Source organism: Stegastes partitus, unplaced genomic scaffold, assembly GCF_000690725.1.
Source record: "Stegastes partitus isolate 25-593 unplaced genomic scaffold, Stegastes_partitus-1.0.2 Scaffold1078, whole genome shotgun sequence".
Taxonomy (NCBI): domain Eukaryota; kingdom Metazoa; phylum Chordata; class Actinopteri; family Pomacentridae; genus Stegastes; species Stegastes partitus.
In genome coordinates this window covers 199,163-211,166 of record NW_007578809.1, presented here as the reverse complement: position 1 = coordinate 211,166, position 12,004 = coordinate 199,163, and the positions used below count along the sequence as shown (strand labels likewise).

The 12,004-nt window shown below is 38.0% G+C and overlaps 1 protein-coding gene across 1 annotated transcript in view; it reads left to right on the top strand.

Annotated features, from left to right (window-relative positions):
• The first annotated feature begins 6,071 nt into the window (after positions 1-6,071).
• Positions 6,072-12,004, top strand: part of saga (S-antigen; retina and pineal gland (arrestin) a) — a 10,498-nt gene continuing 4,565 nt past the window's right edge. The window contains exons 1-9 of the mRNA XM_008295814.1: positions 6,072-6,119; positions 6,673-6,733; positions 7,489-7,533; positions 8,247-8,446; positions 9,603-9,662; positions 9,740-9,807; positions 9,901-10,036; positions 11,286-11,370; positions 11,513-11,585. Of these exons, the coding sequence (XP_008294036.1) occupies positions 6,072-6,119; positions 6,673-6,733; positions 7,489-7,533; positions 8,247-8,446; positions 9,603-9,662; positions 9,740-9,807; positions 9,901-10,036; positions 11,286-11,370; positions 11,513-11,585 (776 nt within the window). The remainder of the gene's footprint in view (positions 6,120-6,672; positions 6,734-7,488; positions 7,534-8,246; positions 8,447-9,602; positions 9,663-9,739; positions 9,808-9,900; positions 10,037-11,285; positions 11,371-11,512; positions 11,586-12,004) is intronic.

Genomic DNA, 12,004 nt, shown 5'->3' with positions numbered 1-12,004 from the left:
CTTTGAATACTAAATGTTTGTCTTTTTTGCCTAATGTGAGTCTCTTTATAGTTAAATCTGAACTCACTATGCATGTCTGGGGTAAGCTTGAGTCTAGCTGTGAACATTTTGAGTGTTTTTGGGCTTGTTTTGTGTTTTCTCGTAGCCATTGTGATTCTATTTGTGGTTACTTTGTGTCTATTCATGGTCGTATTTCACCATTTTTCGGTCATGCAGATTTTTCCATCACTATTTTTTTTTTTTTGTCCCTTTGAGCTTCTTTCAGGCTCGTTGTCCCTTTGGCAATTATGAGTCAATTTGTGGTTGTTTTGAGTCTGTGCAAGTGTTGCATCTCTTTATGTTAATTTTGTGTCTTTTTCGATCAAGTTTTGTCTCTTTGTAGTCATTGTGAGCTTTTTGTGGTTGCTTTTCATCTGTACTTGAGCGCCTCTGGTCATTTTGAGTCTGTTTGTGGTCATTTTGCACCATTTTTTGGTCATTGCTAACTGTTTCAGGCTTGTTTTATGTCTCTTCTTAGCCATTTTGAGTCTCTTTGTGGTTATTTTGTGTCTATTTGTGGTCATTTTTCACCTCTTTCTTTTGCATCACTTTTTTGCCATTTTGAACTTTTCAGGCTCATTTTATGTCGGGTTTTTTTTTTGTTGCCACCATTAGTCCCTTTGTGTTCGTATTCAGTTTTTATGGTCAATACAGACCTTTTCTTTTGGTCATTTTGCGCCGCACTGTGGTCATATTGCATCACTTTTTAGTCATTTTGAGTTTCTTGTTGTGACCATTTCAATTTTTTTGTGTTCGTTTTGTGCCTACCTTTGGTATTTTTGAGCTTCTTTGTAAGTCTCTTTTTGGTTGTTTTGAATGTGCTTATGGTCCGTTTGTGGGAGGCCACTCTTGTTTGTTGGTGCACGTGAACACTGAGTGATTTCAGAGTGTGTGTGCTGCAACCTCCAGCCTGATAATGATGATTAATGCAGCGCAGGCAGTAATCCACCTGCTGACAGGCAGAACAGTGGATTAAAGCTCCACAGCATCACTGAGTCTATCTATAGACTCTGGATCAGACCTGCTGCTCAACCTTCAGCTGCCTCTGAACAAACTCTGCCTGTCAAAAGTCCAAACATGTCTTCACTGTTCTGCCTCTTCACACACAAAACATACCAGACATTATTCGTGGTTTGATATTATCCTGCAGTTCTGTGTTCGTAGTTTAGAGGTACTTCACTGGAGAATTTACAGTTTGGAAAATTATGAAAAATCCTGCTTTTATTAATCGTCCGGCAGCTGGAAAGTCATCATAAAAACAGAAGTAAGCAAAGAGTAGAATTTATTTCAGGAAAGTTTTGTTGCCATGTTTGAGTTTATTTGTGATTTTCTGTCATTTTGATTTTCTTTGATTTTCTTGTTTTTCTGTCACTTGGTTATTATGATTTTCTATTTTAAAAATAATAATTTCAAAATTGTGTCATATAAAAATGTGTGTCGTATTAGTTTTTTTTAAATGTTTAAGCTTCTACTTTATTTTATTTGTTGCATTTTTTTTTTCTTTGTGGTCGTTTTGTAAAATTTGTCCTGTTTCCTGTTTTTATTAATAGTTCTAAACTCTACACTCTTTTCTATTCTTTTCTTTTCTTTTCTTTTTTAACTCTTGATTTCTTGAATATTCGTCTTTGTTTTTCAGTGAAAAATTGTATTACATTCCACTGTTTAAATGGTGCGGCAGAAATACATTTCTTTAATATAAATATTTTCGTGCTGCTGCAGCAACAGGTGTGGAAACCTGATGGAAATCAGAAACCCAGGTGAAAGCCTGATGTGGGGATAAAGTGAGAGTTGAAGCTGAGTCTAATCTCACCCTGTTGTGCTGACGGAGGAGAACCGGCTTCAATCGGCTCAGTCGGCTGCTTCACGTGAAGTCTGTCTGTCTGGACGTCTGGATGTTGTGATGGATGAGAAGGTGGGAGGGTCAGAGTTCACAGCGGGGTCACCTGATTGGCTGACAGGGGCCGTGATGGACAGCAGCTGTTTCCATATAGAGCCTCAGTGAGCGTCGCCCGTCTCCTCCTCTGGTTCAACAACAGTCCGACTGCAGCTCAGGTGAGTGAGAAACACAACATTCTCACACATGGACGTCCTAAAATCTACCAAAACCTGCAAACACACCAGAATCTGGAAGCATGTACCAAAACTTACTGAAAGATGCTGTGCTGTGACTTGAAATGTTCACTTTGTTTTATGAAAATATGATTTCTGAGACTCAGTTTCACACAAAAGTAGAGAAATTCAAAATACAAATCATTTTTTGCTTGTAAAGCATGTCGTTTTGTAAAGCGTAAGTCAAACTAACAGCACTTTATTTGACTACTTTAGCAACGTTTGTCACTTTTCTTTTCAGGAAACGTGATTTCTGGGCATCAATAACAAACAGAAAATAGAAAAATGTGTCATTTAGACTGAAAAACTAAAGATTTATTCGTCATGTTGGGAGTTTTTTTGCATGGAGGTGTTTTGGAGACAAGAAAAAATAAATACCAGTTTTTGTCAGATGTGAGCGTCACAGTGATATCTAATTACGATTTTATTAATATTTTATGTACTTTTGAATTTAAAACCTGCAGGAAATTCTTGCTTTTTAATGCAGACCTGCTCATGTTGTTCTGGAGACTTTCCAGACGTTGCTGGTGTAGTTTTCAGAGAGTCGAGGTGAAGCAGTTTTTAAAAGGATTAAGAAGCTCAGCAGAGTTAAATCTGTTCAAACCTCTCGGTCATACTGACTCAGTTAACTCAGCAAGAAGAAGCTGTTTATCTCTGTCAACAACAAATACAAACAAAGTCCTCTGTGGTTTCTTCTTTAAATTAACCTTTATTTTACGAGCCATTTAGAATAAACTCTTGTTGTAATTTTGACCTTTCAGAAGATCTGATATTATAGACCTGAAATGAACAAATAATATTCAGTTTTTCTACTCTTCTGTGTCTCTTTTAAATTTCTTTGTGATGGTTTTGCTTCTCTTTGTGGTTATTTCTCATCTGTTTGTGTTGTCTACGCCTCTTGATGATCATTTTGTGTCTCTTCCTGGTCATTTTAAAGTTTTTGGGGTCTCTTTTTTTCGGTATTTTACCATCTTAAGTCTCTGAGTAGTTGTCACGAGTTTCTTTGTGGTTGTTTTGATTCTGTGGTCATTTTGTTGTTTGGTGTCTGTTTAGAGTCACTTTTAGAGTTTCTTTGAGATCGTTTTGCATCTGTTTGTGTGACTGTTGCACCTTTTTGTGATCTTTTTGTTTCTCTGCTTGATCATTTTGAGCTTTTGTGGTCATTGTGAGGTTCTTTGTGGTAATTTGGCATCTGGTCATTTTGACTTTCTTTATTATTGTTTACATGGCTTACTGTTCCTTTGGGGTTGTTTTTCATCTTCTTAGCTCATTCTACATTGATATTTGGGGCAGGTTGTTTTTCATCTTTTTGTGTTGTTTGCACCTCTTTGTGATCTTTTTGTTCTTCTATTTGGTCATTTTGAGTTTTTGCTCATATGAAACTGTAGAGTTAAACCCAACATGAAAACTGCATTTAAAAAGATGGCAGATTATATAAGTCAGTAGTGAAACTCCAAAAGAAATCCAGGTTTTTGTGAAGCCCCTCAATGAAGGGAAGAACGTTTGATCTGTCTATTGAATAAAGTGCAACATGAACACAGTGGTTATTTTAGAAGCACAGAGCAGCAAAAGCAGCTTTTTTCTTTTTGTTGCGCCGTAGTTTTCTGACTTTGGGTGTAGCTTCCAACTTTAAAAAAATATATAGCTGGTTATATATTGCACAGTAGTTTTCTGTTACTTGTCTTTATGGTGAGTTTGTCAGACGCTGTTATAAAATCAGGATTTTATTAGTACAGAGCAGCAGCTTAGTTACTGTGATTCATTAAATTACAGTAAATGTGAGCACAGAGAGCAGGAGAGCAGAAACTAAGCGCCTCCTTTCTTTTTAGGTGTTCGTGCTGCTGCCTTTGTTGTCCTTCTGTGATCGTTTGTTTTACTCCCAGATTTGTAACGCTCTGGGGTTTTGGAAACTTTAAAAAATTTAACCAATTTGGCTGCTGCTCCTGCTGTATTCTGAAATTGTACCACAGAGTGCCGCTGATCAATGACTGGAGCCAAAAATAACAACACCACTATGCTGTGATACTGAAGAAAACAGTGGTTATAAAGAGCTGAAATTGAAACCAAAGTGTAGAATACAAATATTGATTAATTTGACCCATTATTTTCTTAAAAAATTAATCAATTATTCAAATATTTGCAGTTGTTGTCAGTTGTTGCATTTCTCGTGTGTACACAGACACAAGGCTTGTGTACATTTTTATTTAACCTCGTGTAATACCAAAGTGTTGCGTTTGCTTTTTAATGTTATCTATTGTGTTTGTAGGTTAGTATTCAGTATTTGGATACAGCACTTGATGTTAAAATGTACTGTTTACTGTTATGGTTATTTATTGTTTCAGCACCATCTTTGTTTGGATTATGACTGACTCTGGATTATGAGAAAAGGGTTAAAAATCTAACCTATTTTCATCCAAGTTTGTGGATGACAGAACGACAGAAATTGTTGAAACGAGACCTTCTGGGGACAGTGGAGTCGTTTATTTGTTTATAAGAATAAACATGAGAGGCACAAACTCTTTCTGTCCTGTGGTGAAAATTGTACTGACTTGAGTTATTCATACTTTAGTTTTATCTAAACCTGAGGATACTTTAAGTTGTTTTTAAGATGTTTTGGAAGTTGTAGTTGAATGGAGACATTATTAGAAACAAAGCAAACCTTACTGTCAGGGAGACGCCTGATAAAGTACCAACCAGCAGAGACACTTGTGTTGGTAAAGCACAGAAATGTAGTGGATTCAACAGTAACTACAGTTAACACCCATGTGGTCCATGACAGGGTGAAAGTAACACTTTGTAGAGGCTGAAAAAAATATGTTTTTTTTTTTTTCTTGACAGTTTGAAGCGCACCGATCACACAGAATCAGATCTTTTGGTTTCTCCTTTGGGTCACTTTTTCATATGTGGTCATCAAGCCGATCTTTCAGTCACGTCCACAGACAGCAGCTGGAGCTCAACAGAAAAGACAACTAAAAATGTTGCTCTTTTCTCCTCGTATTCGTTATCGTCTGCTCCTGAATTTCTTTAGCTCCTGCTGCACAAACTGTAAACGCTGGTTTCACTGGTCTCTCTGTTCACTTGTGTACCAAAGAGTTCTGCATGTGATTTATTTGCTGTTGTTCTTTTGCGGATCAGTTCACACTGAAACCTGATGTTGAATGAATTAAAAAGAATTAAAAATGTGGACAGTCAAACTCAAAAATCAGAGCTGAGTAATAAACCTGACTGGAGCTCTTGATCTTGGCACTGTGAACACAGACGTTGTGTCTTCAGATGTCTTCGCTTTGTGTCACTTTCTTTTGTTGGTGTGTTCTCTATCAGTCTGTACAGCTGAAACATTTTTCACAACAAAATGTTTAATTTCAGTCAGTGTTAATAATTATTCATCATTCTTAGTTACCTTTAAAATAATCAGTTTTGATTCAAATTGAGCCACTTTAGCCTGTTTATTAAGTTTGTTAACACAACACTGAAAAACACACAAAAAGACAAATTTCCACCTATAAATAAGGATAAAGGATTGAACTCACCTTGAAGCACATTAATACATAAGGAAAAGGCTAAAGGAGCTCCATTATCAGCAGATATGATGGGCTGTGTATGACACAGGCAGGGAGCTGAGAGTTGCTTCACTAAGCTGGACTCAACGTTTTATTATGTGCCTCATGAAGGTTTGCATCTGATGCCTTTAAGTGAAACTATCAGTTTTCTTATTGCTGCTGATAAATAGTCAGTGTCGCTATCTGTTTATCATTCAGATTCAAGTCTACAATCAAAAAACCATCATCAGTGTCCGATAACATGAACTGTTTCATCTACATAACCACCTGCTGTGAGTTTTGAAAAGACCTAATTTCTCTTTTTTTCTTTTCCTTCTTCTCCTCTCAGGCACCACAGACCAACTGCCCTCAATCTGCAGCAACATGAGTCCAAAAAATGTTATTTTCAAGAAGATTTGCAAGGACAAGTCGGTAAGTGAAGCACAAAACCAGAAAAATTATCTCACTGTACCTTTACATACAGTTTCACTCGCTGTAGGAGCCCCAACACAACACTCTTTTTATTATTAATGGCTGGCCTCCCAGGTAGAAAAAATTACCTGGATTCAGGTAAATCTGACATTAGAACGCTTTACTTCACTTTTTTCTTTGGCGTTTTTGGGCCTCACACCTGTCTGAGCTGCTGCCCATGCATGTGAGGCCTTCAGGGAACATTAGTAAATTGTTACTTCGACTGACTGAAAGTGAAGCATTGAGGGGGAATAATTTGTTAAACTATCATTGCGTATGAACAAAGGTGACGCATAAAATGTGGTGCAGAATGTGGTTGCAGTTAAATGAAGTTCTAGAGTAACCAGTTTATAAAGGCGGTCTGGAGTCCAGGTGACGTCACATGAAGTGGATTTGAGTTCAGTTTTCCATCTCGCTGCATTTAATTCTGTGAAGTAGTTCAGCTGACTGATCCTCAGAAGGTCGACACAAAGTCAGCGTCTGCTGAACGGGGCCTGATTTTATTTATTTTCAGGTTGGAGTCTACATGGGGAAGAGGGACTTCGTCGACCGTGTTGACTCTGTGGATCCAGTCGGTGAGTTTTTGGATCAGCTGTAAAAAAAAAAATAACAACAACGAAAAAAACAAACGCACTCAGATTCTTTACTAAAAGTACCAATACAGCGATGAGACTATACTTCATAACTCCATGAAACAATTCCTACCTGAGCATTATTAACAGTGAAGCCTCAGTGTGTCAGCAGCAGTTTACTGTTGGAGCTGCTGCAGGTTTGAACTACGTTAGAGCTTCATCATTTATTTCTGTAAAGGGAAATAAGAAAAAAGACTTTCTCCTCTCTGAGGTGGATATTTAAGTCTTCAGGCAGACGTGTCACCTGAAGTAACCTCTGTGCCGATCCAAGGTTTTAGTGTCTCATTTTCTCTAACAATGTCTAATTTACTGCTGGATTAACTTTACTCTCCTTTTAGGTCCTGAACCTTTTTCTGATGTGGCTGATCTACACATTTATTCTAATCTTTGTCTTAGTTTACTGTTGAGTTTCATGAGCTGAAAGATGAAAATTAAAATGTGACTCTTGAATTGCTTCTGGCAAATGTCTTTGGCACACATCAATTAAATAATAGAAAAAAAAATGAATGAATCAACTCAGGCCCTGGAATGTATTTGTAATGTGAGGCTTCCTCAAAAACAAACTCAAATTGCACTTCAGAGGCACCTATTTGTGTCATAGGACTTATTTTAATTGTCCCGTTTAGTTAAAATGTAAAAACACTGTTTCCTGTCACTTCCATCACCTGAGAGGGCTTTGTGTGTGTTTTGTCCTCTAGATGGCGTCATCCTCATCGATCCTGAAGCTCTGCAGGGCAGAAAAGGTCAGTAACTGAACCGTCCAGACTCACGATTCAGTTCAGCTCAAGCTCAATGTTTATGCCTGTTTTATCCTTAAAAATCCAGTTTCACTTCCCGTTAAGACCTTTAAGATTGGAATGATTATTTTACTCCACAATTTGATATTACTTGGCTACACCAATGCCAAATTACAACAAGCCTTATGATTGGTTCATTATTTTAGATGTATTCAACCAAAACTCACTTAAATGAATGAGCCATTTAGCAGAAAATCACACAGAAGTCGTTTTTGATAATATATTGAACATTTAGAATCACTTTTGAAGAAAAAACACCAAATTTCTCTGATTCCAGCTTCACAGAAAAGAAAATATGTTTAGATTTACTACTGTTAGTTGGAAAAAACAAGACTTTTATTTTGTCAGTTTGTGATGGTCATTTTTACATTTTCTGACATTTTTTATACAGTTATTGGTGGATTAGTCAATAGTGAAAATAGTTGTCAGAGTGTTTTTTTCTAGGCTTATTTTGAAATTTTCATTAAAAACAAATGACAAATATTCAGTGAAATAACATCTACATTTGCAGTAGTTTGAAACACAAACTATACAAATGATGAATGCCTTTTCACACTCGATGTGCAGACAGAGAAACAGTTTAATCTTGGATTTAAAATGTAAAAAGAGTTGTTGTTGTTTTGTTTTTTTTAACTGAGTACATCTGCTCTGGCCAACAGTGTTCGTCACCTTGTCCTGCACCTTCCGCTACGGCAGAGACGACATGGATGTGATGGGAATCGCCTTCCGCAGGGAGCTTTACCTGTCCACCCGCCAGGTGTACCCGCCGCTGCAGGACCGCGAGAAGGGAATCCACACCAAGATCCAGGCCAGGCTGCTGCGCAAGCTGGGAAACAACGCCTACCCATTCTTCTTTGAGGTGAGGAATCGGACTAAAGGAAGCTGCTTTTATAATAATATTATTACACTGAGTAAGTGGAGTCTGCTCACCTTGTTCGCTTAAAAGGTCAACCTAAAAACTAGTATTTGCAGCATATGAAATCACTGTAACCTGGGTATTTTATATAAAAATGATGAGAACAAGCTGGATGCAGAGCAGCTGCACATACTCATCTGATTCCTGAAAATATCTCAGCTTATGATCCAACACAAGAACTGCTGAGGAATAAAACACTGACAAGTCAGCTGCTGTTTTTCGAGGATGGTGGTTTTTGAGCTGCGATACACAAACTACTGTTTGCAAAGTTTAAACTCCACTTTTTGAACAAAACACAGCCACACTTTAGATAGTTTGGAGTGGACTCTGAGTAAATGTTAAATAAGTTAAACTCCACAGTGTCCATCAGGTTGGACAGGTAGTCTGTTCCTCCCACTGCCAAAAATAATGGATTAATCCTGGAGGGCTGTTCATGTAGAGCTTTTTTTGCACATAGAAGTATCATAGGAGATTGATGAGAGGTTGATCACTTCTTGGATGCTACCTGCTAGAACATGTTATATAGAAAACGCTGTGTACAAATAGGGCTGCAAGATGGCTCTGTGGTTAGCACCATCACCTCACAGCTAGAAGATCCTGGTTAGGACGCCTGGGATCTTTCTGTGTGGAGTTTGCATGTTCTCCTCGTGCAGTGTGGGTTCTTCCTCCCACAGTCCGAAAACATGTTGAGGTTAATTGGTGATTGTGAGTGTGCTTGGTTGTCTGTCTCTAAGTGTGGCCCTGTGATAGACTGGTGACCTGTCCAGGGTGTTCCCTCCAGTCCCCCTGCAATCCTAGTGAGGATTAAGCGGTGTATAGATAATGAATGGATGGATGGATGGATGGATGGATGTATACAAATAGTTTAGTTCAGGATCAGGGACATGAGCTAAACTGGTTTCTGTTTATTTCTGGACAGAAATCCAGAAGGCTTTATACAGAGCTCAGCTTTGGACATTAAAATGACAGAATTAAACAGAATAATCCAAACTTTGCTTTGAAAATCCTGCAGTGGCTTGCGGGTGTTTTATTACAATGAACTGGAGCTCTGAATGCTGCTGCTGCATTAAGTGACGTAAACACTTTTTTGTCCTCTCAGTTTCCCGACAACTTGCCTTGCTCTGTGGCACTCCAACCAGCACCCCATGATGTCGGCAAGGTAAGATCCTGACAGAGTAAAGGAACTGAAGTAAAAACCTCACAGGATGGTGACGCCTCTTCTCTGTTCTTGTTCAGCAATGTGCTGTTGAGTTTGAGATTAAGGCGTTCAGCGCTGAGAGCCAGGACGCTAAAGTACGCAAGCGGTGAGTCTCAGCTGGTCTGTGTGAAATACAACTGAATCACATGCAGAATTTGTAAGTTTGCATTATTTCCACACTTGTTCTTGTGTCCAACAGGAGCACTGTGAAGCTGATGCTCAGGAAGGTACAGTACGCTCCAGAGGGCGAGGGAACTGCGCCCTGTGTTGAGACCACCAGGGACTTTGTCATGTCGGACAAACCGCTGCATGTCAAGGCCAGCCTGGACAAAGAGGTGGGTCACTTCATCCTAATCTTTAGTCTGAAAAAGTGAATGTTCTTGTTCTGGTCTGCATCAGGATGAAGGCAACCATCAGTCAGGATGGAGGAGTTTTTCAAAACCAGCTGCGACATCCAAAGTCTAAAATTTTAGATTCAGTTCAGATTCGTCACAGCTGCAGCACAATGCTTGTATAACTGGTTTAAACAGACTTTCATCTCAAATACCATTTAAAAAACAACAGTGCTTATGGTCATGTTATTTTAATCCAGATGTTTCAGATCTGCAGTCCAGGCTTCTAACATCTTGTCATAAACATCATTTAATTCATTTTTATCAATCATTTCTGTAATTTCATATTAACTAGATTTTTCTAAAATTCCTTAAGCTTTATTTTAGGGAAAGGAACTAAAGGCAACAAGCAGTGTTAACCTTCTGAACCCTGAACAGTTTATTTGGCATTTCTTGCTGTTGTGACATTCTTCTTTCCTGTGGCTCAGTTTTCACTACAATCTAAAGTCCTGAACCTCTGAAGAAACAGAATAACCATGAAGAAAGAGAGAGAACTCGGAAATATCTTCTGTGCAGAATGAAACAGTTCCAATGCCATAATTCATAAAAAGTTGGATTTCTTTGATAATTTGGCAAAGAAAAAAGAAAAAAGAAACTGGAATCAACATTTACAACATCTTCCAAGTGCTCACAGTTGTTACCAGCACCGGAGAAAAATGGTGGCTCCATATACTTGAAAATATTTAGCCGTATATTCACCTGTTTCCACCTGTTTTTCTCTCTGCTCATTAGCCGTAGAAAGATGTTTCACCATGCTGAATGTATCCTCCAACAACTTGCTGCTCTGTTCACTGTTTTTGATCCATGCTGCGTTTATTTTATTGATCCAGTAGGTTTGGTTTTCCTCTCCGCTCTGTGGAAACACTGCCTGCAGTTCAACCTGAAAACTCTTTGAATTTTAAGTCAGTCATGAAGAAAGATTTTTTTAGTTTTTACAAAATCTACACTTGTCATTTAAAAATTTGCCAAAACTGAAGTGATTTTGATCAAAGTTTAAGCTTAGATTTGGCCACAAGCCACGCTTGATACATTCAAGGACCATCGAAAACTTGAAAATTCAGCAGTTCTTACTCTTTTTACTGTTTCTAGCTTTGATAAATAGGGTGAATATGTTTTCAGAAAACCTACCGGAGAGTTGTGTGGCTCAAAGAATTAAATCTAGATATATTTAGACAGATTTCTCTGTTTTCAGATGTATTACCACGGTGAAACCATCATAGTTCACGTCAACATCACCAACAACTCCAACAAAAACATCAAGAACATCATCCTGTCTGGTAAACAAACACTTAAATGCTCATATAATTTATTGTGCGCCCAAGTGTTTGCCCTTAGTTGCATGGTAAGAAAATAAATAATAACCAGAAGTGGTGTAAGTTTATCCCAACTGATCTTTCTCCATGTCTCTTTCCCCCTCAGTTGACCAGGTCGCTACGGTGGTGTTGTACTCCAATGATGCCTACGTCAAATGTGTGGATATCGAGGATTCTGGGTAATAGACAGCAAACACTACATCAGACCTGCCACTGACGATTATTTTCACTGGTGATTTGTCTGTCCATTTCTTTTCCCTGATGTATTGGCGAGTTGTTTAATACAGTGTCAGAAAATAATGATAAGAGTGGATCAGTGTTCCTTAAAGCCCAAAATGGCAAATGTTTTTTCCACAACCCAAATATATTCAGTTTACTGTCACAGAGGAGGGAAGAAACAAGAAAATATTCAGATTTTTTTTCACACAAATTACTCAACAAGATTATCAATGGATAATCTTATCAAAAATAGTTAATGATTCATTTAATTGCTGACAACTGGTGACGGTTAATTGTTGTAGCTGTGCACCACATTACAAAATAATGAAGTGATTATAAGTAGATTGCAGAAACAAATTATCCATCCATCCATTATCTA